At 45.7% G+C, this 26,336-nt stretch overlaps 1 protein-coding gene across 1 annotated transcript; it reads left to right on the forward strand.

Moving 5' to 3' along the window:
* The first annotated feature begins 1,158 nt into the window (after positions 1 to 1,158).
* EMP1 (epithelial membrane protein 1) lies at positions 1,159 to 21,089 on the forward strand. The gene is made up of 5 exons (XM_008522941.2): positions 1,159 to 1,870; positions 15,761 to 15,873; positions 17,765 to 17,858; positions 17,953 to 18,093; positions 18,823 to 21,089. The coding sequence occupies exons 2-5, from the start codon at positions 15,796 to 15,798 to the stop codon at positions 18,972 to 18,974; spliced, it is 465 nt and encodes a 154-aa protein (XP_008521163.1). The 5' UTR covers positions 1,159 to 1,870; positions 15,761 to 15,795; the 3' UTR covers positions 18,975 to 21,089.
* Positions 21,090 to 26,336: the final 5,247 nt, after the last annotated feature.

The raw sequence follows: 26,336 nt of genomic DNA on the forward strand, positions 1-26,336 counted from the left end.
CCAGGATTTGAACCAACGAAACACTGGGCCACCTGCAGCGGAGCGCGCGAACTTAACCCCTCGGCCACGGGGTCAGCCCCGACATCATCAGTTTTTAACAAAAAAATCTACATTGTCTCATCTTTACCTGGACAGATTTCAGTTCTCAGGGACTTGGGAAGATGCAGCATCAAATCAGTGTGTGTGTGTGTGTGTGTGTGTGGTATTGTCTCCATCAGTCAGTTTAACAAATATTCTCTCCTTTCCATTTGGAAATATTTTTTCCTAAAAACCAAAGTAATATAGGTTCATGGCAGAAGATTTGGAAAATATAGAAATGCTGTCCAGAAGAAACTAAAATTCACCTATAATTTTACCACCTAGTTTGTCAACGTTTTGGTGGCTCCACCAGCGCGTTCTCTATTCTTCTGTGGAAACTAGGTTACCAGAGGACAGGGATCTGGCTAACAGCTGTGACCCAGTGCTCAGAACAGTGCCTGGTGCATGGTGACGTGCAGACGTATTGGTTGAGTGAATCAATAAATAACTGTATAAGAATAAATTGAACGGAGGTCGGTTTTCACGATACAGCAGTGAACAACAGAAATAGAGTTGCGTGGACAGTGGCAGACTTGGAACCAAGCTGCTGCTGCTAATTCACTGAGTCTCCTTGGCTCAATCATTTCACCTCTCTGGGCCTGAGTTTCTTCTTCAGTAAAATAACTGTTATAGTTAACATTTATTGAGTGCTTACTATATGCCAAGGATTGTTATAAGCTCCCCATGTACTTTTCTACTGTAATTCTGTGAGATAGGTACCTTCTACCCCCATTTTATGCACGGGGAGACTGAGGCATGGAGAGGTTGTTATGCCCACAGTCACACAGTTAATAAGTGGGGAGCTGGCCTTGAACTCAGGCCCCTGGGCTCTCTGTCTCCGGTGGAATGCCTCGGCTGTAGGATGAGATACCTTCCAGGGTCCCTCCCAGCTCCAGGGCTGAGTGAGAGAGGAGGGGTGCAGGGAAGTTGTGATGATTGCTCTGCTGCCAAGCACAAGAAGCTCAGTTGTGGAGCAAGGTCCAGCTGATTATTACATGGAGATCAGAGAGCAAAGTTCTTAACTGAGGACTTCCCCCTGAACGTGTGGAGTCCATCTGGGCATTCCCTTAATTAGAGACCAGTCCGCTGTCCAACCTGCACTCCATCATTCAGAGAGCGTCTCCTTCTGCCTCCAGCGCTTCATCTTACAGCCACCCAGAGGACGGTGCGCCAGGACCAGGCAGGGAAGCAAATCAGAAATCAACCCATGGCTCCTGACAGCCAGCAGCCGCTGATGCATTTGGTGGGAGGAAGAATGGGAATCTCCTTGGATGATGAGCTAGGATTTCAATGGGCAGGGCACTGTCCCCTTCCCTCCCCCTCCCCAGAGGAAAGTTTGGGCAGATAACTGATGTTTTGTCCTATGGCCATGGTAACCAAGTCCCCTTTTTGGTGAAGAGGAATGGGCTTTGGTAAACAGATCTATTTGTGTGACTCCTATTACTCATGTGAAGCAATGTCACTCCTTTTTCCACTGTGGTCTGTGTGTCTGAGTCAGAGAGAGCCTAAACAGGCTTCTTTGAATTGATGGCTCACTCCCAGCCTCTCTTGACGGACTGCCAATTTAGCAGGGCGTAGCTTACCAACAAATCTTTTTTTTTTTTTAAAGCCAGACTGATTCATAGAAACTCCTTTAAAACTCAGTGAAAAGAAACCGCCCATCACACACCCCAGCACACCAGCGCAGGAAACTTATAACCTCGGGAGGCAGGGCCCTCCCGTCACTGCCTTCACATACCTCCAGAAGAGCGGACGAGCGCCAGCTCCTGCCACTCAGGGCGCCTCCGACCCGGTAAGGCGGCTCCCAGCGCGGCGGGGAAGCTCAGCGAACTTTCTCTCCTTCCCGCTGCGCTCCTTCTTCTGACCTCATCTAAGCGTAGCTGTTTCTTCTCTCCTTCGACATTTTTCTATGATTCCTGGAATTGAATCCTTGAAACTTTTGGCTAAAAGTGGGTCTCGAGACGACTTTTTTCCATAAGATTCAGAAAAACACACTTTCCCCGGGGAGGCGCGGAGGGGGTTAGGGAAATCGGTAAGACTGGGCTGTAATTCTGTCTCGTAGTAACTGGGTTCTTGCTCTGAGGATGTGAAGAGAGCAGGGACTTTGGAACACAGCTGGATAGGGTATTCTTTGCGCGGGAGAGACTACACACCTTCGAAATGACGTGCCGCACATGCCAGATGTTCTTAATTCCTCCTTTTTCCCTCAAATTTCTTCAGGACGTGAATTGTTTCTCTGCTTGTTGGCTGTTTGCTGGCCCTTTTGGGCCCATGGTGAATAGATAGCTGCTTGGCAGTTTATTTTTGTTGTTGCTTTTGCTGCTGCCCTTTGCTTGTTCCTCCACATCTGTTTAAATTTGTTTTTTCTCCCCTGCGTGGGACGAGGGGCTTGGTTTGTTGAAATAGAACCGTTAGAGACAGAAAGAGAGGGGTTGGGGGGGGGGGACCAACTGGTGTTGCAAATAAAACGCAGGAGGGGTTCGTTTGGTGGAATCGGGAGACTGATGTGGATCCCAGAGTTCCTTCTCTCCTCTGCCAGATGTGGAGGAAGGGGAGAGGCAGGCGGGAAACTGAGTCTGGAGGAGCGGGTAGAGCAGGGGACCTTCATCCCGTAAAAAAAAAAATGTTGAAGGCTTTTTGCTCCCACCCCAGAAACAGCCGCATGTAGTGCTGAGTGGAAATGTGGTGTATCAGAAATGATCAAAGAATTTTTTGAGGTGGCTGTGGAATTTTTCTGCATGGGAGGCAGTGGTCCTTTCAAAACATTTACCTTCTCACTCTTTCCAAAACATGGTTGTACAGATGTCAACACTCGTGCTCGTCATGAATCTGGAGAAAGGATGAAGAGTGATTTGTATTTGCTTTTTTTTTTTTAGATTAGCATTTTCGTTGAGGTGTGGCCCATTTCAACATAGAGACTGGTGTTTTTCTCCCACATAAACAAGATGAGGAAAATGACAGGATTCAGCTTGTCTTGCAAAATTAGGCTTTTCCTCTAGAAACACAGCACGTTGGAAGAGAAGATTTCAATGTAATCAGTCTGTGTACATTGTACGGGCGAGGCTCTTGGTAAAACTGCCCTGGAGGGGATGATGAAGTAAGTGTGAGGGCAACTTTTCAAGAGGCAGGGAGCTCCCACATTTGCTTCAAATGTTTATTATTTCCAGATTACATGGCTGTGGATCAGGGAAGCCATTATTAAGTAGATAGTAATGGTATTCCGTGAAGTTAGTACAAATCCTTTAGTTCTGTGCAGGTTAAAACTAATAAGCAATATTTAGCCAGTCAGCCAATAGAAAATACTGGCAATTCTGGGGGGCGTATACCATCGTGAATTGCATTATTTGTGCAGCGTTTTGCATCACGCTATAGTTTTATAAATGAGAAAATAGGCTGCATGTTGTTTCCCGGAGTTTGAGGGCAACTTAAAAAATGCCGTTCTGCTTCCCACTTTCCCTTCTTTCTCCAAGAAGTAGTGAGAGAGTTCCTCGGAGGCAGGAGTTTTTCTGGATTTCAGTCATAAGTCTCTGACAATACTAAATGTGAGGTTTTTTTTTTCTCCCTGCTGCCTTCCACCCTCAGAGGCAGATCAAATTCCACCCCAGACTCTGGAGAATGGGGCGGGGGCGGAGTGCTGTCTGGAGGGCGGCAGGACATCCGGTCTGGAGTCCTGGTCAGAGGGCCCCCCAGATTGTACATTGTCTGAGGGTACTAAACTGTCCTGGGAGTTGGCAGAAGGCCATCCAGGACCAACCCAGAGCAGAGCCCGTCCCAGAACAGACGCTGGCTACGTCCCAGGAGTACGGGGCAGACCTCTGAGGAGAGGCAAGACATCCCTTCTACGGCTGCCAAAAAGATTGACTGTGGCTTTCCCAACTCCTCCTGCTTCCCTCCCAAGACCAGCTTAGGCCCACCCGTTCCCAGGGGGACATCCAGACTCCAGGTCTGGGGGAAGTGGGGGGCAGGGAGGACGGGGAGGGCTAGAGAATGGGTTGCCAAGAGACCATCCTGGGATGCAGACCCTCTTGGCCTGGTCTGGGTGACTCTGGGGATTTGGGTTCCTGCTGGACCCCCTGGGATCAGTGGAGAGAGAGCAGTCAGAGACCCAGATGACTTCTGGATGCAGCAAAACGGCCTTTCTCTGGACTCCTCAGACCCTGCTGGGGAATAGAGCTGAAAAATGCCCACAGAAAAGCACACACAAGGCAAATTCAGTTATATGGCATCCTTGATTTTGTTCACTGAATTCTTAGTTTGGGAGGGCTCCTGGAGATCAACTTGTTTGTTCTTCTACGATATGTAGAAATGTTGTTTCTCTGCCACCCAGGACAGAGGGCCGTTTCATGTTTCCTTTACACTTCCGGGGAGGCGAGATCTGTGCCTCAGAGTGCACCCCTGTGCTCAGCCCCCTTTGCTGGACAGCTCTAACGTTAAATCCAGCAAAGCTGGCTTCTCTATGACTTCTATGCTTTGTTCCTAGTTCTGCGGTCCTGAAGTGACCCAGAAAACATCTGTTCCTTTGTTGTTGTTGTGTTCTACCTAATCCTCCTTATCCTCTAAACATTTAACCCTCGTTTAGTATTCAATAGGTAAAATTTGATGGAACTGGATTGTATTATTATTATTATTTTTGCCTAAGACTCAGAAAGAGCAGGGGACATTTTTGAAGCTTTGAAACTATGCACATAGTCAACCATATCCACCTGATTTGATTCCGAGGTGTTTCATTTTCTACACACATGAATATGTTTCCTTCTTTAACTTACCCCATGGATATACATAGCTGCCTAACACAAAGGTCAGAGACATTTGGGATGCTCAGATGTCCATACTCAGAGGGGCACACCCGTTGCTACTCATGAAGTCATGATTAAACAATCCGCTACCAGAAACACAGGCTTCTGGGGTTATCCTATAACTTGGCCTATAGTTCATGTGGCCCACGCCTGTATACTGTTGTCACTGTAATGGTGGACACTATAGGAACAGGCTGCCAATCAAATGTAACCTCTTGTAATTGCTGGCTGACAATCTGGATGTCAGTCCCTTGGGAAGAGCTCATAATGCTTAACCAACGTAGAACTGGAATTTTCTGATCATAAACTTCCCTTTTCCAGTACTCATCCCAGTTTTGCCCAGATGACCCCGAATTTCTATTCAGTAATCAAGGGAGCCCAAATATGGCTCTAATTAGGAGTTCACTTGGATTCCCAACACCACGCCTCCAAACACATGTGTCCCAAGACCACTCTTTGTGTCACTTCAGTGCCTGGCGTGCTGACTGGGTGAAATCATTTTTCTCAATTTAACTGGGAGAGCCACTGATACTTAAGCATACAGATAAAAGTACAAACCCTTGCGGGGAATTGCTGTTTCTCCCTCTTCCTTTTTTACAAAATAGTTGGGGCAACGTTTTGTTCCCTGCTGTAGAAATCGCATTTCCCTGGAAGTAAAATGGACTCGTCTGCTCTTGGTGCCGTTGGCCTTATGAGGATGGAGCAGTTTTTGTATTTCCTGAGGCTGTTCCATGAAATCTCTCTTCAAATGGGGTAATTAAGATTGAGAACCCTTTAGGCATAAGTTAAAACTGGTGACAAGAATCCTGGCATAGATGCAAAATGGCTGAGTAGGAGACCGAGGGGCTGTGGTCGTATCCCACCTCTGCCTCGTGACCATGGGCAAGACCTGGTCTTCTCCACTGAGGGAACTGAACTTGGGAGTCTCCAAAGCCCCTTGCAGCTCTGAAATTCTGTTGTTCTGAGGTCCTACCATTCCTATTTTGAGAAATCCCTTGGTCTCATGCTAACAGCCAGTTTAATCCCTAAAAATTGGTAAAAAAGTGAAACTAGACAACCTGTTGCATTGGAAGGAATTTTATGGAGGCTTGAGGACCCAGTGCTTCATCTGCTGAGAGATTCCTCAGATGTGATGTTCACAGGACTTATCATCAGATAGCAGTGAGCATTCATCTGGGTCTTAGAAGAAAAGAAAGAGGTTTGATTAAACATGAAGGATGCCAGCTTAGATGGGGAGGGGCAGGCTAGCTAAGCCTGTTAAGACACTGACAACAGCAAGGAATTCACCAGGAACCAAACCAGACTCGGAGAAACTGAGCAGGTCCTGGGAAAGAACTCCACCCTCTTCTCAAGGAGGGAGACTCTGCAGCATGAGGGTGTGGCTGGAAAGGTGCGGATGAGAGCAGATGAGCAAGAAATGGAGAGGGAGAAAGGGGAGGTGCAGGGGGGAGGGAGGCGGGGAGGGGGCAAGGGGGACTGCGTGTGTTTCCTTAGGCCTGTGTGTTGGGGGAGAGAGGTGGGCAGACAGAAAGGCCTAGAAGAGGGAGAAAGAGCTAAGTGGAAAGAGAAAGACAGGGAGAAGGTGAAAGAGCAAGGGAGAAGTGCAAGGAGGATGTTTCTACTCCTAACGGGCCTTCCCTCTTGTTTGGGGCCCACTCACCCTCAATGTTTCAGGACAGTCCTAAGGGTCGAATATTCTGTTATTTGTCCTGCATGAAGAATCTTTTGTTGCTCAGGCAACAAATGTTGGTCAATACATCCTTGGTATCATGTGAGTTTCCATCAAATATTTGTGCCAAAGGGCAGTGATGTCCCCGATGTTTCTTCTCTTCAGAAGGGTCAGATCAGAGTTGAGAGCAAAATGAGGTCCGTGATACTTGGACTTCTTCTTTCAAATAATCAAAGACCCCTCCCTTAGGGGCTGGAGACAGGGAATTGGAGAGAGGCCTCTTATCCTGAAGCAATGAGTTGGGCAAGCCGGAGTGTTCACACTGATTTTGGAGATAGGTCCTGAAGCTGAAACGCCGGGCTTCCCTTTTTTGGGCTGTGGTGGGGAGGGAGCCCGGGTGCTGTGGGTGGGGGCCAGGATGGAATGTTTGAAGCTTGTCTCGGGGCTGGCGGGGTGGGGATCTGGGTTGGGCCTCTGGTGGCCCTGCAGGGCTGGCTCTGCTGGTGGACCTTCTCAGCAACGTGACAGGAAGCAACAGCAGCCCTGGAGAGACCCTTGGTCTTTTGCCAGTGGAACCGTTTTGAGGGGCTAAGCTGACCCACTGATCAATAGGTGGTAGTGGGAGAAATAGAGTGGAAGGTAGTTCTGGTAGAGGTTTTAGAACTTCTGCCGAACCCAGAGACAACCAGAGGAGAGAGAAGATGATGCTGGAGTGGAAGAGGCCTGGCCTGGAACATGCGAGCTGTGGGCTTCAGTTCCCATTCTACTCTCCTCGTTTGTCAAGGGATTGGACTGAATAACCTCAATGCCTCTAGACCTCTGAATCACCAGTTGCCTTCCAAAAGAGAAACATAGCTCGCAGCCCACCCAATGCCCTCGCACTGAGGGCGCCTCTGGCTGTGGCCACGTCCCTCCCAGCTCGCTGCCACCTCCCACAGCTGCAGCTGTGCTGGTTGAAGCGTGTTGCCGCCATCTACTGTCAGACCGCCCAAGCGCCACTGGGGCTGGGCCACACCTTGGATTTTCTTCCCAGACCCTAGTTATTATCTTGGCAACATCTCCCTTGAAGACATTCTGGCCGCCAGAACACTTCTCTTTCGTCAGAAGCAGAAGACAACGGAAGCTTCCGTCCTCCCCCAGGGGACATGGCCCGATGGCATGACCAGCTGCGGTCTGGGGGTGTGGGCTGGACCCAGCTTCACAGCCCAGGTCCAGCCTGAGCCTTTGCAGATGTTGCCCAGATCCACCCCCTCCCCGGACACAGAGGAGGACAAGAGGAAATAAGAGTGAGAGGTTATTCCCCTCGGGAGCATTTGCAAAAACAAGATTCGTGCTACTTGTTTGCCTTTAGCACATGTGTTGGTCCTCAGATTCTGCCAGAGAAGCTCGAAGCCCATTTCTCTGGCCCAAGCCTCTCAATATACATAAAGGAACAAAGGGAATAACCAGCAACCATAGAGCTTTTGCCCTGTGTCAGGCACGAGCCCTTCAATGCTCACACTAACCTCTGGGGTCTGCAGGTCACAGGTGAGAAGTGGGAGAGTCAGCAACACCATGCTGTACACTTTAACCATCTTACAATTTTCTATGTCAGTAATAACTCAGTGAAACTAGAAGGAAAACAAAAGAAGAGGCGGAGTCAGAATTTGAACCTGGAACCCAGGCTCTTTACCACTATGTACCCTGTCTCTCTAGGAGTCACTGGCCAGAGAGGTTATGTGATTTTCCCAAAGTCAGCAGTTAGAGGCAGAATTTTTATGAGGATCTGGCTTTCTACTAGATATTCTTTTTCTTTCTTTTCTCCTTTTTGAAAAATAACATGGTTGTTCCTCCACGCCAGTTCCTCATCCTGAACTCTGTCAGAGCCTATGCTAGTCTACACTTGTGCCAAATAAACACCACTCTTTCTGTAATAGCCCCCATTTATGATAGCCCGCACTGGGGAGAGGCAGTCCCCGCCACCCCAGGACCGTGAAAAGATAGCTGTTTTCCCTGGAGCATGTAGTAGTTACTTTTGTTGCTTGATTCTTGCTGTTTCTCCCCACCATAAACACTGCTCTGCGCTTAAAAACATCAGGTCCCAGGATGGTGTGCACATAGCTAGGTGCAACCTAAAATTCTTTCTTTCACACCAAACATGAGACATCCAGAGGCAGGAAGAAGTGGCCCTTTAGGATCTTTTTTCTCCACATTTCCCACAGAGAAATTAATGCTCCCTCTCCCTCCCCTACGTAAAAACAATATTTAGAATGGAAAAGCACACTCGACATAAAACAACAATAACAATGGCCAGAAGAGCTCATCCAAGGTCTCGTCCACTCAGCCTACCTTTGATTCCAGCCTTTTCCTTCTCTGGCTACATCCTCTATGGCTGTTCCCCAAAGAGAGTATTTCCTCTTCTGCTTTTGTGTAAAATGGACATCCACTTTGTCAACCCAAGTGATCCGCAATGGGAGATGAACACATCAAAAAACAACCAATGAGAGCAAAATGTGCCCGACGGGCAGAGGGTGGAAAGGCCTTCGTGCCGCCGCCACCCTGCCCGGGGTTCTTAGGGAGAAGCGGCAGCCGCAATGTTGGGTGTCGCCCCGAGGAAGATGGCATGGAGACACGGGCTGACTCAGGGAGATCGTATGACCAGCAGTGGCCTTCCTATCGTCTTTCTCATGCCTTGGAGGAAGCACCCTGTCTTCGGTCAGATGGTATGAGAAAAACTTTCTTCACAGTTTGTAGTTATCCAGAAAGAGAGGCGATGTCCCTGCCAGGAAACCATCAACCAATCAAAGACAGAGTGGTGTCTAGCAGTTGAGTCATCTCAGGATTGTGCTATGAGTTGATTGGGATTTTGAGATCTAAGGGGATGTCCTCTGGCTAATTCTCTGCTAACGTGAAAGTTCTGCTGCAGAGGTGACCATTCTACAAAAAATCTGAAGAGGAAGCTTTAGACTAAGGGCAGAAGATCAGGGGCAGTTGTTGCCAAGAGCAGACGCTGATGCATTGTCTGAAGGACCTTTCTAGTGGGAGGGTCTTGATAGGTAGTGAGCTCCCCGTGACTGGAAGAGTTTAAGCATGATTTAGATAGCTCCTTGGTTTAGCTTTGTAGATGAGTTTCCCCTTTTGGGGAGGAATTTTAAAGCCCCGCTCCAGTCCAGAGATTCTATAACTTAAAGAGATAGATAGAAAAGGTAAATCTGTGGACAAGTTAGTGTTTGGAAATTTAAGACATTTTCTTTGTATTCACCTATTTCCTCTTGAATAAAAGGCAACAAACACGTAGATACCCTTGTATATTCAAATGTCAGAGGTACTCAGGAAATATTCACGTGTTTACACAGATATTTATATGAAAATATGTAACAGTTTGCATATAATAAGATGCTCAGTACATATTTATAGTAATTATAAATTATTTCTAAAAATAATAGAGGACTAAAGTACATGTATATAAAAAAAAAAGAGAAACACTTTCTATCTATAATTCTGTTCTTTATTATGAAGCCTTCAGTCACTTTGACATTGATTATTTTCCCACCAAGAAGAAAACATTGCCTTTTACTCACTGAACAGCTATTTATTTGGCACCTGTCATAGACAAGATTCTCCCTTCAGCAACTTAGAGTCTAGGGGGTCGGGGAGCCAAGCGTTTTCATAAATAACTCTGTTGGCAGGCAGGCTGCCACTGGTGGTTTTAATAAAGGGCTATGTGAGAACTATAGCATAATAGGGGAAAATGACTACCTCTGACTTATGTATCCGGGAAGGCTTCCTGGAGGAGGCAGGATTTGAGCTTCCATGAAAATAATTTGATAGGTAGTTACTGGAGAAAGGACACAAAGGCAGGGCTTTCTTTTAAGAAACCAAATTCTTAGGATTCCCAGGGCCAGTGGGAGGTGTTTGGAGCCTCTTTCCTGGTGATTGGTGGTGGGGTGGTGGGGTGTTTGGAGGATTTTGAACAGAGGAGTGACATGGTCAGATAACACAGGGGCATGGAGGGTATATTAGAGGGGAAGGAGTTCAAAAAGAGGATCACGGGAGAGGCTGATGTCATGGTCCAGGGTAGGACCTAAAGGACAATGACAATGGGAGTGGAAAGTAAGGAATGGATGAGCCATAAATAAAGGAGGAAGAACTCATGGCCTGACTGTGGTGTTTTGGGCAATAAAACTGGGATGTGAGGAAGGAGAGAGAGGGAATTTGGTAGCTGACCATATTGCTCCCTTCTCCCCAGAAAAGCTGGGGCTGCCTTAGGCTCTCAGGGAAATGGCTGAATTGTCTCCTAGGTGGCCAGCCGGATGCACACGCTGCTCAGAAAGTCTCTTGCGCCATGTGGTAGAGGATGCCCTGCTTTGCCTCTGTCAGGGAGAATCTCACGTACTCTAATGAACCATGGACGTTTGAGCTCTGCGGGACTCCCCCACTGCTCCCACACCTCCTGCCCCCCGTTTCCGATTATGTTATGCCCCCAGGCTCAGGCTAGTTCTTCAGGTACTCAAGCCTAGGATTGCCACCACTTCCTTTGCCAGAGAAGTAGGTTTCTGGTTGCCCTACTTTACTGTATTGCTCCCAATTATTGTGCCTTAAGCCACCTCAAAGAATGTGTCCCCTAGGCTCTGGTGGCAGTTCAATAAACACAAAGACTCCATGGCAGGAAGAAGTTGTCTGACCCCCAGCTTGGCAATCATGGAGCCAAGTTACCAACATCTAAACTCCTCTACTGTGCATTTAGAAGTCAGTTATTCTCAAAGTCTCTGCAGTATTAGTTACCCATCAGAGAAGGAAAGGTATCCACAGGGGCCTGATTCATTTCTCATGGCTGAGCCTCCTGAAAGTGTGTGGCCACCTGAACTAAGGCAAAGAGACAATGCAAGTCGGCCTCACAACTCTGTTCCTTTGATTCTTACAATTTTTTGGGGGGCGGAGGTGGTCTCAAAGGGAGACAAGAAACCAATAAAGATTTAAGTGGATGGAGACAACTAGAAAGGGCTGTTGTCCCTGTCCATCTGCTCCCTCCCACGTTAGTCATTTACACCTCCCATCGCCAGCAATCGTAATTCTCAGGGTCATTTCCACTAACAGTAATAAATTTTCTGTTAGCAAAGAACCCAATCCAAATCTAGAATGGTCAGTGGTGGCAAGGCTTGTATCGGGGACAGGAGCATAAGGAGGCCTCTGCTCTAATGTGGTCTGGGCAATTCAGGGAAAAAAAGAGGAAGCGTGGTCAAAAACAAAAGATGGCGGTGGTGGAAAGGGAACCGGCAGGCCTGTGTGTTAGGGCAGAAAGAAGAACAGAAAAGGGATTACAGAGAACTCATGTGGGGCTCTCAGTCTCTAACCTCCATTGCTCTTAACAGTCCCTCCTCTCTAGAGTCAACATTCATGTCTCGTATACGTTTCCCACCCAGCCCCAGGGAGCCCTGGCCACCCCTGTCCCAGGCATGTTGGGTAGATGAGGGTAAAGGAAGAGATCTTACTCTGCTTACAGTGGTGGGTGGAGAAATGTGTTCCTGGCACCCTACTACAACAGTCAGTGGACGTCCTATCCTTTAAGAACATGGTGAGTTGACCAGTTTTGATGCCCTGGGTCTGAGAGCCTATGCACCACATAACTTGCTGTTATAGGGGTTCCCAGCAAACAGCTGACAAACTTTGGGACTGTCCAGTGCTCCAAATGCTCTGTGAGCGGCAGGCATTTCACCCAGGGATTCAGCATTGCAGTGCTGTTACTCTGGTTTGAGCTGCCCAACTACGACTAGGGGTATGCTTTCCATTGGAGAGTGCCATCCATAGCATTTTAGAGAGGTGTGAGAGAGAAATCAGTGATTGCTTTAGTGACATATACTGCCAGGAAAGAAAGTCATGGAAGCCAATACTTCCAATAATATAAATGCTCAGAAATGGTCTCTTTTCAGTGCTTTTGTATGAAGCAGATACACACCAGGGCAGGGAATGAGGCTCCTTACGAGCCACACTGCAAGTAATGGGTGGGTGGAAGTCTCTAGTGTGAACTCTACTGTTATTTATACTCATTCTGCTCTGCTATTTGATAAATGCCCCATTCACGCGCTAGGTACCACTCGTGGTTGTTCATAAAGATTTCAAGGATTGCTTGCCCACCCACCCCCGGCTGAGGGTTTTTCTGCTGGGGGTTCTCTAGTATGGGGTCTGAGCAACTGAGGTGATCCAGGCCAGAAATTTAAGAAGATAGTTCATTCTGTTTCCAACTGTGTTGAGGAGGGCCATTGAAAACAATGGAAGCCCCTCTAAGCTGACAGTGGCTGATACTAATAAAACCTGATAAAATTTGGGCCAGTGAAAAGATGGACAAGTCATAGGTATTATGTGGTTAGTCCAGCTAAACAGCCCCCACCTCTGGCTGGATACAGCAGCCGAAAGCAGAGAGAATTGTTTGTTCTGTACACTAAGAACACTGATAAAACAAGACGTGATTCTCCTTTCCTTGGTGAGTAGGCGTGGCACAGTCACAGAAATCTAAAATGAAAGAGAGTCTCCTCTTTGCTGGATTGCCCCAGCCTCTCCTCCTGCCTGTGATTGGCAGGGGCAGAAGGATCAGGCGGGGCTTTGTGTAAGATCAGAAGTGAGACCCAGAAGCCAGGAACTCGTGCGCCCTGGGGGTGTGGTGGGCAGGCCAGGGTGGAGGTGCCGTGGGAGCAGAGTGCTTTGAATGCAATAATGTTCAAGTCATCAAAAAGGAGAGTAGAGCAGGGGTGAGAGGAGTCAGATGTGACTTTGGAGGGTGACAGAACAAGCCAAGGAGACAAAAGATGCTACTGAATTCCCAACAGCATGTCAGGGAGGGAACACAGGACATCTTCCTCTGCCTCGTGGAAGAGGCCTCACTTGGGGTGTTACATTCTGTTCTTGGCTCATCAACCACTTCCTGCTCTTAAGAGGAGGGTGTTTGTAAATTAGAAGCTAAAGGAACCGAAAAGCCATTTATAGAGCCCAAGGAGGATTAAATGTAAGATTCTTTCTATAATATTTTAATTCTCCGCATTCAGCTTGTTCCTTTCCCCATGAGGGGCGAGATCAGGATCAAGTGATGGTGGGAATCTTGGTGATGTTGGGAGGATGGTCTGAGGGCTGAGAAAGTGAGCTTTCTCCTCCTCATTATCCAGGCTGTGTTCTTAGTGGTCTCCCCACTCAAGGGGCAAAGATTAGGCATCATGACAGTTTCTAAGAGGATCAAAATGATTTTGTACGCACGACCTTGTGAACTAGATAGCAGATCTCCTCTTACTTGCACTTAACCTAGGGCAACCTGGTGATTGACTGGGTTGGGTCGACAACAGCTACTCAACTTCATACAATAATAATAGTAATCCTAATAGCCACAACCAAAGCAGCCCCATTAGTACTGCCGTGTGCCAGGCACTGTGCTAAGAGTTTCACATATGATCCAATTTATACCTCACATTTCCCTGTACAATTGACATTGCAACCCCCGCTTCATATAGGAGGAAACTGAGACCCAAAGGTCAAATCACTGTGTGATTCTAACTCAGCCTCTGTCTGATTCAAAAACCTCTTTTCACTGTGCATTCAAGTCAAGCAGAAAATTGTGGAGGTGTGCAAGAACTGAGAAAAGCAGAAATGGATTTGAATGTGTGGGGAGATTATTAATAGCAGGCATGAAAGCTTCCAGCTCTCCCCTGAGGTGGCAGGATAAACTTCATCATTTTTGTCGTTCACAGATAAATTGGACAAATGCCTACAAAATAGCCTGGGTTGGAAGGAGGGCAGAGGTGGTTAGAGCCGGTCGGGGGGGGGACCGTGGAAGCCGGTGTCTGCCTCTCATTCCTGGCCTGTAAAGAGCCAGGCGGCCTCCAGTACATTAGATCAATCTGGATTTTGAGCACCTGATGAGGAAAGTGAGAGAAGATAAAAGGCACCTGAAGTGTCGGTCTGACAGCATCAGTGCTCTCCAATAAATAGCTGGTACAGTAGGAGAGTGTTCGAGCGCACTCAAAGCTTCAATTAAATCAGGTGCAATGAGAGAGAGCAGGGACAACTGCAGAATGTGCACAGCCATCTCCTCCCTGTGTCGGGACATCCACACATCCCCCCCTGCCCGGGCTGTGAATAACCTGGAGCCCTTCCCTTTTGGAGTCCCCACGAGCCTGCGCTGCATCCGAACTGTCTTGGGCGTGACAAAGCACTCCTTCTGCAGCTGACATAAATCAGACTAGCGTCCCCCATGTGCCTCCTTCACACTTCCTTTATTGTCGAGGTTTTATGATCAGTGGGCTCCCTTCTCCACTGCTGAGATCACGGCTGAATGCTTTTGTTTATCCATGCACCTTCTTAATCTATATTAGTTCCCAATTCTCCCACCTCCCGGGTGATTGATGCATTTGCCTGTCTTTGTCCTGAGTCCTGAGGGACTGAAATTTGTATAAATGGCATGCACAAGTAGAAGGCATGTTTGGTGGTATCTCAAGCTGCATATTCTAAAGCCCCCTGAACTGTCATATTGAGCAGAAGGAAATATAACACTATGCCCCCAGATCCATAGCAGAGTCCCCACGGTGAGGCACACACAGCCCCAAGGCTCAGGTGCAGTAATACAGATCCGGGATATTCAATCAGGAGGTGATCAGACCACTACACTGTAATTAGGTTGTTATAATTATTGAATACCAAACAGCATTATAATCATAGAAGTTGTGGCTCTCACGTTTTATATCTCACCCGGGATCAAATTAGTAGCCTGTTCAATCTATGGGCATTGAGTAATAGCTGCTGTTCTGTGGAAGGCATCCACTTCTATGAAAATTGCTGGATGAGCAGTCTGATAGAGGCAGGGACACCTCCCTAGTGGAAAATGGAAATTTATATGACATTGTTGCACAGAGATCTAGAAATTACAGCTGTGAAAAGGCCTTTTAAAAATCAAAACACCTCTAAAACACAAACAGACTAAAATGTTAAGTTACCATTAAATGTTCTTTTTTTGAAACAGGCTGTATTTGAGAGATGAGTGTATAAACACCCGAGAAGCAGAATTGTGCTTATATTTAGGTATATTTACATAGACTAATAGGCACTTAGCGAACTAGGTGTTTTCAGGAATTTATGATGAACTTGTGATGGTTTTTATTGCAACTCCTCCTGATGTTAGCAGATGGTCCACACATGTGGGAAAGCTGAATTGAACCTGACAGTAACTTTCTTTCCCTTTTGTCTTCTTTCTTTTCAGAACTCTCGTTGCTCGCGAGTCATCAAAAAGCCAACATGCTGGTATTACTGGCTGGTATCTTTGTGGTCCACATCGCCACTGTCGTTATGTTATTTGTTTCCACCATTGCCAATGTGAGTAATGTTCTTTCGTCCATTCATTCAACCAGAAGTTGTTTGAATATTTACATAACGCGCTACAAGAGAAATTTAAGCTGCCATCCCTGCCCTTCATGGAGTTGCAGTTTATTTATGGAAAAAAAAAAAACATATACACTCACACTTCAAACAATGAAATAATAGGAGGAGAAAAGCCAGTGTCTGCAGGAGTAATCTCGCCAGGGCTGTAGGCGTCTAGAGCCTGGAGAACACAATGAGGCTGCTTCAGTCTCTAGAGCTTTCTAGTAGGAGGTGGGGTTTGAGGTGGAACTTGGAGGGCGGGGAGCTGGGTGGGGTTTTTCTTGGTGAAAGATGAGTGGTGGAAGGAGCACAGGGTTGCATTTCGGGCAGGAGAGCTAGCTAAGGTGCCCAGGGACCGGGGCGGGCTTTGTTCGGGGCATAATGAGGATCCCTGTGTGGCAGGAGCAGCACGTCCCTTCGTCCTGGGAACTCTGATCAGAAGGACAGGTGGGAGTGAGACGATGAGAGGCTTGGGTGGCCAGACTGATAAATTCAAGTTCTGAGCAGAGAGTAGCATGTGAAAGTGGAATTTTGCAAGATTAACTTGGTTCCACGGAATTAACTCGCTCAAATAAAACAACATAAAAATATCATGGAGGTGCCGAGTCTCTTGTCTCTGAATCTTGGGCTACTCTGACCTCTAGTGGCAGTTTGTAGTGTCCAATTTGCTTTTATTGTGCTTTTCTCAGGAGAAAAAAACAAGATAGCCCCTTGGACATGAAAACCAAGGCCAGCCATCACTAGACAGGCAAAAGATGGTTCCAGAATCTCTTTAGGTCCTGTTAGAGTTGGAAGATAAATGGGTTTAAAAGTTCAGATAGAAGAGTTTGGCCAACATCGGTGGGTGTGATTGTAAGCAAGGCTAATTTAAGCGTAACTATGCTAAGACAGAATCCTCACGCATGCGGCCTCCTCCAGACTAATTTAGCCGTTCTCTATGCCAATCCCCGAGTCTCACAGGATAACAGGTCTGATAAACAACTTCGGACTGTACTAGTGGATGCCGAAGTGCTGTATATCTGAATTATCAGCCTCTAATATAGGGATCGGCACACAGTTTGTTGAATCAAGAGCAGGCGATCGCACCTCCGCCGCCCTGCCTTTTCAGTAACGTGCATTTTAACAGACACTCTGTGTGGACAGGGCTGGTGTTTGTTTTCCGTCCCAGCAGGATGACTGTTTCTCTTGGGCCAGGTAGGAGGGGCGCTGACACCATGGCAAGCATCGGGGAATACATTTTGGTCTGTTCTACTTTCAGCTGCCCCCCAGGAAAGCTCTTGCTGTCCTGTTTTACTAGGAAAATACTTTGCATGTCGTGACAATTTGATCTTTCTGTTTAAATGAAAGTGGCTTGCTGATCACCCAGGCTCATTGCTGTTTTCTTAGCCCTATGTTTCTTAGTTGTCCAGTCGAACATTTTTCCTTACCATTTTTTCCTTCTTAGCCAGGCCCTTACATGAAACAATCTTCATGGAGTGTATGAATTGTGCTACTGAAAACCAATTTCCTCATGCAGGGTTTCCGTTTCTTAGAACCTTAGAATTTTAAACCACTGTGGTTGAATTACTTCTTTTTCTAAAAAGTGATGAGGAATGTGACGCCCAGAGAGGCTTGGCGAGTTTTCCTGGGTCACACATGCTTCTCTTTCTTTTTTTTCTGGGGAACTTTGTGACTTCAGCTTTAGTTGGACTTATGTCCACCGACAGATGGGCTGCTTAGCCGTATTTATGGCTAAATATGGTGCCTTGCTTAAGATTTGGTCCTGACACAGGCTGATTTGTTGTTTCTTTTTCTTTTAAAGCAGAGGGTCAGTTTTTAATCAACATTCTTTTTCTTTTCGTTATAGGTCTGGGTGGTTGCAAATGACGGATCATCATCATTAGGTCTTTGGAAAAACTGTAGCAATGGTGTCTGCGATCCTTTATCATATGGCGGGGAAGGTATATATGAAGATACTATATTCAATGCTGACAGTTCACGTGATGAGGGAAATTCCCACCTAACGCCCTTGCTGTCCTGCCCCTGTGCCCACAGGCGCCCTCAAGTCAGTGCAGGCCTTCATGATCCTCTCCATCATCTTCTCTGTCGTCTCTCTCGTGGTCTTCGTGTTCCAGCTCTTCACCATGGAGAAAGGAAACCGCTTCTTCCTCTCGGGGGCCGTCATGCTGGTGTGCTGTGAGTATCTCAGGGGCGGACTTCAGTTTGTACTGGAGAACGTTTTACGTGGATCTGACCGGGGGTGCTCCTGCAACTTGAGCAGACGAGCACATGGCTCAGGGAAACTGCCTTGTACAGTTTTCTCTTGTGGTTCTTTGCTCTCTTTTTGAGAACCCCTGATAGCTGCTTGGAATAAGAAGCCTTATCTGTTTCAATGTTTAAATCTAGTGCTTTTGGCCAGCAACCAAGTGGCCGGGGCATGCCCATCAGTAGCACTTGTATACAAGACACTTGAAGAGGGCAGGCAGGTGGGAGTCCTTGCAAAGACGAAACCACTGCCACAATGCATGAAACCACTGCCATTTTCATTCTCCTGACAGTCTTCCCAAATACACGCGGTTTGGAAGGTGGAAGGTTATGTTCTTTTGCATCCCCGGGCAGCCTGCCTGTATGCGCTGGGGTCCAGGTGGGAAAGCTGGGTGGTGGACACGAGGTTCTGAGTGGTACTTTGCACTTGCAGCCACACAAACCAGTGCATATGGGAGAGCCCAGACACCTCTAATTTATCAACACAACCATCCAGCTTGGTTCAGGGCAAGCCAACAGAACTACTATTTGGGGCCGAACACCAGATTTCATTTTCCCGTTGCTGATGAGGGAAATAGGATCTTTTAAACATCTAAAATGTTTTGCTTGATTTTAATGTTAAAAAACCCCAAAATAAACAAAACATTTTTCCCCCCACAGGGCTGTGTGTTCTGATTGGGGTATCCATCTACACTCATCATTACTCATACGAAGGCGGTTTCCACCACGGCTATTGCTTCATTCTGGGCTGGATCTGCTTCTGCTTTAGCTTCATCATTGGCGTTCTCTATCTGGTCCTGAGGAAGAAATAAGACTGAACCAGTTTATGGGGATCTGGGGGGTGGGGAGAAGGAAGCTGTTGAATCTGGGAGGGAGGTGGACGTTGCTATGCAGGGAAAACCAAGAGAGGGAAGGGGGGCGGGGGAGGGGGAAGTAAGGGTGGGAGAGGCTGAAACCCAAACGTTACTGCAGAGGTTATCTACTGTCAAGCCTCTGTCCTTGGGAGAAAGTAGTTGGCTAAAGACTTCGATGCTCCCGTGATCCGGGCCAGAGAGCCTCTCTCCAGCCACCAGACTTGGCCTCCAGCAGTTCTCAGTCACACACACTGCAGGGGCCCCATCAGCTGCCACACCACTGGCTCCACTTCTGAGGGTGAGTTCTGAGTCTCGCACTGGGATCCTCAGACCTACTGCTCCAAGTTAAAATAGCGGTACAAGTTGCAGCAAGAGCTGATCCTGTTTTTGTGCTGAATATGCTAAGCCTGGAAGCCATACCACCCTTCCGATCCAAAGCAAAACATCACATTGCAGTCTGAAGGGTTCACAGGAGGGCTTTGGCCCGGGAACCATCATCCCTCTTTAGAGCAGATATTTAGCTCTGTGGAATTCATTGGTATTTGTGACAAAATGGGAGGAAGAGATATAGTCATAAGATCAAGTTAGTGGGTTAGCTAAACCAAGAAAGAACTTTTCCCAATGGAAGGCCTAGGGGCTGGTCAGAACCCAGACCAGACCTCACATAGCTGTCCCTCATGGAGACCTCTTGCCCTGGACTTTGCTAGACCTCTCGCTTAAAGCCAAGGCAGCTCTTCTGGAGTTTCTGTAAAGCCACTAATGACCAGTTCAGTGGTGAAGGCACCACACAAATTATGGGATCAAGGGGCATCTTGCAACAGGGTGACATTAGGGTTATATTTTTAGCGTCCCCTCTCCATACAATCAATGTTTCTTTTAAATATATAATGGGAGAGAGATGGACATGGCCCCTTGTAACACAATCTGTTACTGTCGCTCTAAATTATAAACTTTTGAGGAAGTTTTATCTAATTATCCATGTTGGGGATCAGGGCTCCTAGGCGCAGTGGTAGCTTGAGCTTTGACACTGGCTGGAGTGGTCACCTTTCAGAGGCCCTGTCTATCCCACTTCAAGGTGAGGCAGGGCAATTCTGGAAGCTTATTAAAACACACACAGACTAAAACCAAACACCAGATTCGCGGGTGGAAGGTGCTATATAATTGTAAAGTATTAAGCATACTAGATTTCAGTCATGATAAAAATGGTGCCTGCACTCCTAGGAAAATAAGAAAATTCTTGTGAGATAAATAAAAATATAGGTAATGGGCAGATATTTTCTTTAAGAAAAAAAAGAAGGTAAAAGTCTTGTGGTACCCAGTCAGATGGTAACCGAGCTGTCTGTTGCCACAGGAGCATTTCTATAGAGGACTTAGTAGTAGTATGCTGTTCTTGGTTATGCAGGCATTGTTCTGGCCTACAACAGTTATTTTAAGTCATCTCAGATCCTAAAGGGGTTGTTTCGAGAAGACATTTCCTTTATCACCCAGAAAAAAGATTTACCCCAGGGAGAATCTGAGACATCTTGCTTTCTTTCCTTCTCCAAGCTCTCTCCCCCTTCCATTTCTTACATTCTTTTGCTTTTTTGGGGAGTTGTTGTACCATGATTGTTGGTATTTATGTAAAAGGACTATTACTAAGTATATTTCTCTATGTTCATTCTGGTTAAGGGAATGTTGAGAGCAGGCCATCAAATTACCTGGGCAGGGTGTAGAGAGATTGGCAAGCAAAAACTGGGGGATGATAAACTTTTTCATTATGGTGTAATTATCACATGATTACAGAAGGCTGTCTTATGTGCAGTAGCATGCTTACATGTCAGATTATCCAAAAGAGATAGTTGCATTATGTTAAAAGTCAAACTATGACTGGAGTGAACCATGTATTCCCTTGTCTTTTACTTTGTTTCTGTGACATTTATGTCTCATGTAATTTGCATTACGTTGGTGGGTTGTTCTAGTACTGTATTTGGCTTCTTCTTTAATAGGTTGATATTTCATATACTATAATTGTAAATATTTTGATACAAATGTTTATTACTCTAGGGATATTAAAATAGATTCTGATTCCCTTCACTGTGTGGATGTTTTCTTTTGAAAAATATAGTAAAATGTGGATAATAGCAACATTTATTCCTACTGAAGTTGTTAATGAGTTTTATTTGGACAACTTGGCATTTATTCAAAACATTAGGCCACTTTGTGGTAATATATTAGGTATTTCTACAATAACTCTTTCAGGCAACTGAATGTTATTAAGTATAGTTTTATCTTGCTTTAATTAAACTTCTGAAGCAAAAAATGAAACTTTGTAAGCTAAACATTAGAGAGAGGTTATGATCTGAATCACAATGGCTATGACATTAAGAAATCAGACACTTGTAAAGTTTCCTTGAAATAGCCAACTACTGTAATGTGTCTTTAAAATATAAAGTAATTCACAAAGGTATGTGTGATGTACGTTTGCAGGAGCCCATTCACTGCATAAACTGGGTGTATCTATATGGCCCTATGAGAGAAGGAAAGCTTAACAGATTTCTGTAAGGAATGAGCACTGGAACCAACAGTGGAAAAGCAGGCTAGACACTATGTACCCCAGCATCATATCAACATCAATATGATAAGAATGGTTTTAATGTGCAGTGGGTAATCTTTCAGTTCCGTGGTCTTGGATAAAATAACTGCACAGAGTAATGCACAAAAAATACACATTGTGACCTGAAAATGAAGCTTCAACATATTTTGAATTCAGTTAATCAAATTGCATTGATTATTGATACCCTCTCAGAGACCTGTTTGATTTCTTAGATTGCTTCTGGGATATTATTTGAAGAGGCTACTTCTCTCCCTTTGTTCTTCCTGGGATTCTTTCCCCCATGTCACGTGCCCAGTCATGGATCAGACCTCCAAAGCACCTCTTCCTCTCTTCTTCCTATAGGGCTTTAGTCAGAGGCTCCAACAAACTCCCAGCCTTACCCAAGGCGTCCTCTCCCACCAAGCCAGAATTACCCTCCTCAAAGACTCAGATGGTGAATGGGGGTGTATTAGTCAGGATTCTCCAGAGAATACAATAAGATGTATAGATATGCATATTTACTATTATTATATAGTATATAAAATATTACATATATTATAAAGTAAATTATATATATTTTAAGGAATTGGCTCACGTGATAATGGAGGCGTGAAAGTCCAAAATCTGCAAGGTGGGCTGACAAGCTGGAGATCCAGGGAAGAGCCGATGCTTCAGTTCAAGTCCAAAGGCCATCTGCTGGCAGAATTGCCCCCAGGTTGTCAGGGGGTGGAGAGTGGGGATCAGTCTTGTTCTATTCAGGCCTTCAATTGATTGGATGTGGCCCACACAAATTATGGAGGGCAATCTGCTTTACTCAAAGTCCACTGATTTAAATGTTAATCTCCTCCAAAAGACACTCATAGAAACATCCAGAATAATGTTTGACCACATATCTGGGCACCATGGCCCAGCCAAGTTGACACATAAAATTAACCATCACAGAGGGTAACATCCTTATCAAGGATCAGGCACTGGCTTATTAAACATTTTCAGAAATGATTTAAAAGAAGCCTAAACAGTGGAAATTTTTATGTTTACAGTTGACACTTTCTCTTTCAAGCAGTGAAATAGTAAGTCATGAGGGTTACCTTGCGAGATGATCTTGGATATCCTGCGAAAAGACAGAAAGTTGTCAGAGTCCCTTTTATAGAGGAGCTCAAAAAATATTTGTTGAATTAAATGTCTTAGGTAGAGTCAGATTGAATTGAAGTGGTTAAATAAATCCTCTTAGGTGAAATTGGTCCAAATCCTGAGCGTAGGGAAGATGAGCTATAGAGTTCTCCATTACCACTCAAGATTGGGACCCGTGGACAATTGACAACTTATTTATTCATCAAGATGAAAAACTTGAGGTACCAAATGGTTAATAGACACCGTTCTGAGTCAGACGCAGCCATTACAGTCCCTGTGCAAAGCCCCACTGGCTTTCAGGCACAGAAAAATATTTGAGAAGGTTTTGAAAGAGGGCATACGAAAACTAAAAGCATATTGTGCAAGACTTCGCACTTGAAAGGAGAAGCTCTCTCTTATGTTTACTAAGGAAATAGCCACAATATACCAAAATACAGCTAAAATGCCCCAGAAAAAAATGTGTAAATGAGTTTAAAAGAAGGCTAGATTTAGGGGAACAAAGGCGAATAGGGTAGAGCTTTGGGAGGCAGGATGAAAAGAGGAAAACTTGCTGGAAATTTTGGACTAGATTCTCAGGAGGAGTAATTCACTTAAAATGTGTGTGCAGTCCAGAGGAGCATGTAACTCATAGCAGGTAGGAAAGGATGCATGCTGATTGTGAGGATCCCAAGGAAAGGAGTGTTTTGAAATCCCACTTGGCTTTATTTCTGCAAGGGAGACACGTGGAGTCTGCTCATGGGGCAGGGGGTAACCATTAGAACATATGTGCACAAACTACCGGATGCTGGGTATTGCACCCAGAGGTTGGGGGAATGAAAGATCAAGCAGTTGTGTTTCCAGTCTTCATCCAGCCTACAGTCTGCTTTGGGGGTAAGTCTCATACCTAGAGAAAACAGAAGGAGGCTCTGAGGAGCACAGCGGAGAAGGGGAGCACTGCCACCTCGGGGAGGATAGAAGGAGTTTTTGGTCTTCAGCCTTTCATCATAATCCTCATCCCACCCTATGAGCACTTAGGTGATGGCTCCTGTGGACTTAACCTCTTCTGTGTCTCTTCCCTGCCAAAATCATCCTGCCCGAATGCCACCCCTTTGTTCCAGGCCCTCATTGTCTTCCATCTGCATAACTGCAGGCGGGACACGTTCCAACAGCCTCCATGCCTTCATCTCCAGTCTCTCGAACCTGGCCTTTATGCCGATGTCAGGATGAGTGTTGACAGATGCTTCTATCACTGTCAGGAAGTCCACTCAGGGCTGGGAGGACCAGAACTCCAGCAGAAGTTGCCAATGTGCATAATCTTATGATAGGTTCATACTCAATCTCCCAGTTAACTGCTGATCTATGAGGAAAATAGAGTGAGTCTCAAATCAAGTATGACTGCCTTCACATGGCAAATGAGGGACTTTATTATATTAAGAGATAAATTGAATAAGGAAGTCAGGGATAGAGAAGCAAGAACAAACTGTTGAGTTCTTTCCAAGTTAGGAAGGAGTTGGTTCCAAACATTATTTTCCTAAATTGGTTGTTTGGAACTCAGAACATAATTTTCCATAGAGACAATTTCAGAACTATTTTACTTACGATATGGGCTAAAAACACTTGTAATCTAGCCTGGAAAAGAAGTTTCATAATTATTAAACTATTATTATTATTTTCAATGGGAAATGAGCTAGTTTAAATTTTGGAAATTAGAATCCTCTGTTGCCCCTCCAAACCTTTATGGTAAGAGGAGTGTATCTGATAGAGGTGGGATGGAGAGTGAATATGGGTTGAAGATCAGAAGACGCGGCTGCCTGAGGGCCAGAGAATTGCTCTTACCTGGCCATGATCAGAGTTTGCCATCGAAAGTAGGAGAACAGGGTGTGTAGCATGGCTCTGTCTGGCTGTAAATATGCATATATAGTTTTGTAAATTGAGTCTTCTTAAGCTGGGACTGCTTGTTCCACTCTCTTGATCTCATGGTTCAAAATCAATCGTAATTTTCCCACTTGAATTAGCACGTCAATGGCTTAAATCTAGTTTACCTAGGAACTTTAGAATGATTCTGACTCCTTGTATAGTAATGACAGGCTTTTGGACATTACGAAATCTTACTATTTTAGTTTGATTTCACAACTTCTCCTTCTCATAAAATGCTGACATAGGGCACGTATATTTATAATTTTTAAGCTGAATCAAAACTAAACCTGTTTTGAGTATTGGGGTACAACTTTGCAATAGCTCTTGAGGTAACCAGGCTTTGCAAAATCAAGTCTGAGAATCACAGGACTGGATTTATGAGTGAAATAGGTTATACTAATTAACCTGACATTCAGTCATCTGGTTTTAAGAAATTTAAAACATTCTGGCAGTGATATTTAAAGCTATATTCATTTCCATAAACCAAGTTACCAAATTCGCTTCAACGTGGCATACTTGAACTGACTCGACTCATTTCTTTCTCCAGAGTAATTAAAATTCTTTACCTCTCGTTGTATTTAATACTTGTCAGAGCTCCTGGAAGGACAGATAACAGATAAATGCAGACAACTCTTAATTGTTCAATTTAAGTTCATTTCAGGCATCCCTTCCCATGAGCTTCCCTGGGCCTTCCCATTCCCAGAACTGCTCTTCTTGACTTGGAGGAGGGAGCTCCCCTCCTGCTTTCTGTGGTTAACGCCCTCCACCACCGTTTTCTGAATTCCACGCTATTTTAGTCCCTCAGAGATGCTTTCTGGTGTACACTCCTTCTCCCTGCATCTCCAACCTCTCTCTCTCTACTGGAAATTTTCTCTTGTGGATAAAATATACTTCAGTTTATTAGCAAACCAAAACAAAAGACTCCTTTTTACCCTAATACTTTACCTCTTGCCGTCTCTTCATGGGCAAGCTTATTGAAAGCGTGGCTTATTATTTGTGTCTCCATCAGGTCGCACCTTGACATTTGTGGGGCCTCAAGCCAAAGCACAAACGGAGGCCTGCACACTGTATGTCTAAATATTTAAAAGTTATCTATCAAGTTAACGAGCCGTTAAATAAAGTGCGTTCTATTGTTCCACCCTGAGAAATATACCTAGAAGGTCGGGATCAAATTTAGAATTCTCAGGTCCTTAGATTTCTGGGGTAGAATGTGGTTTGTCAGGGGAGACTTGGTGCCGGGCCTCTGGCCCACAGCCTGCCTTCCTGACCATTCACTTCTGTCTCCATCCCTTATCATGAGGGACCTCGAGTGCATACATGTGGAGACCTCAGCCCACACATCCAAGACCAGTCCTCACCCCTTCCCTGTCCTGCAAACGGCTGCCCCTTGGCCATCCCTTAGGCTAGGAGTGTGCACACCCTGTGACACGGTCTGACCTCTATATGAACTGGACTAGAGAGGACCCCCAGGAGAAGGAGGCCTAGAGATGAGCTTGGGCCGTTTGGGGAGGGAATTTGGTGTCCTGAATAACCAAAGAATATAAGCTGGAAGGAGAGTGTGGGTTCCAATGGGTATGCTCCTTTGGCCTCAAGCCCAAGGACTTCTTGTTCATGGGATGTGTGGCTGGAGGAGGGTCAGAGCAGAGCCTTGAAAGCACAGGCCCAGTGACGGCCCTCTCTCCTGGTCTAAGGACACTAGTTTCACAGTCTCACTTCTTACT

This window comes from Equus przewalskii, chromosome 5, assembly GCF_037783145.1.
Source record: "Equus przewalskii isolate Varuska chromosome 5, EquPr2, whole genome shotgun sequence".
NCBI lineage: Eukaryota > Metazoa > Chordata > Mammalia > Perissodactyla > Equidae > Equus > Equus przewalskii.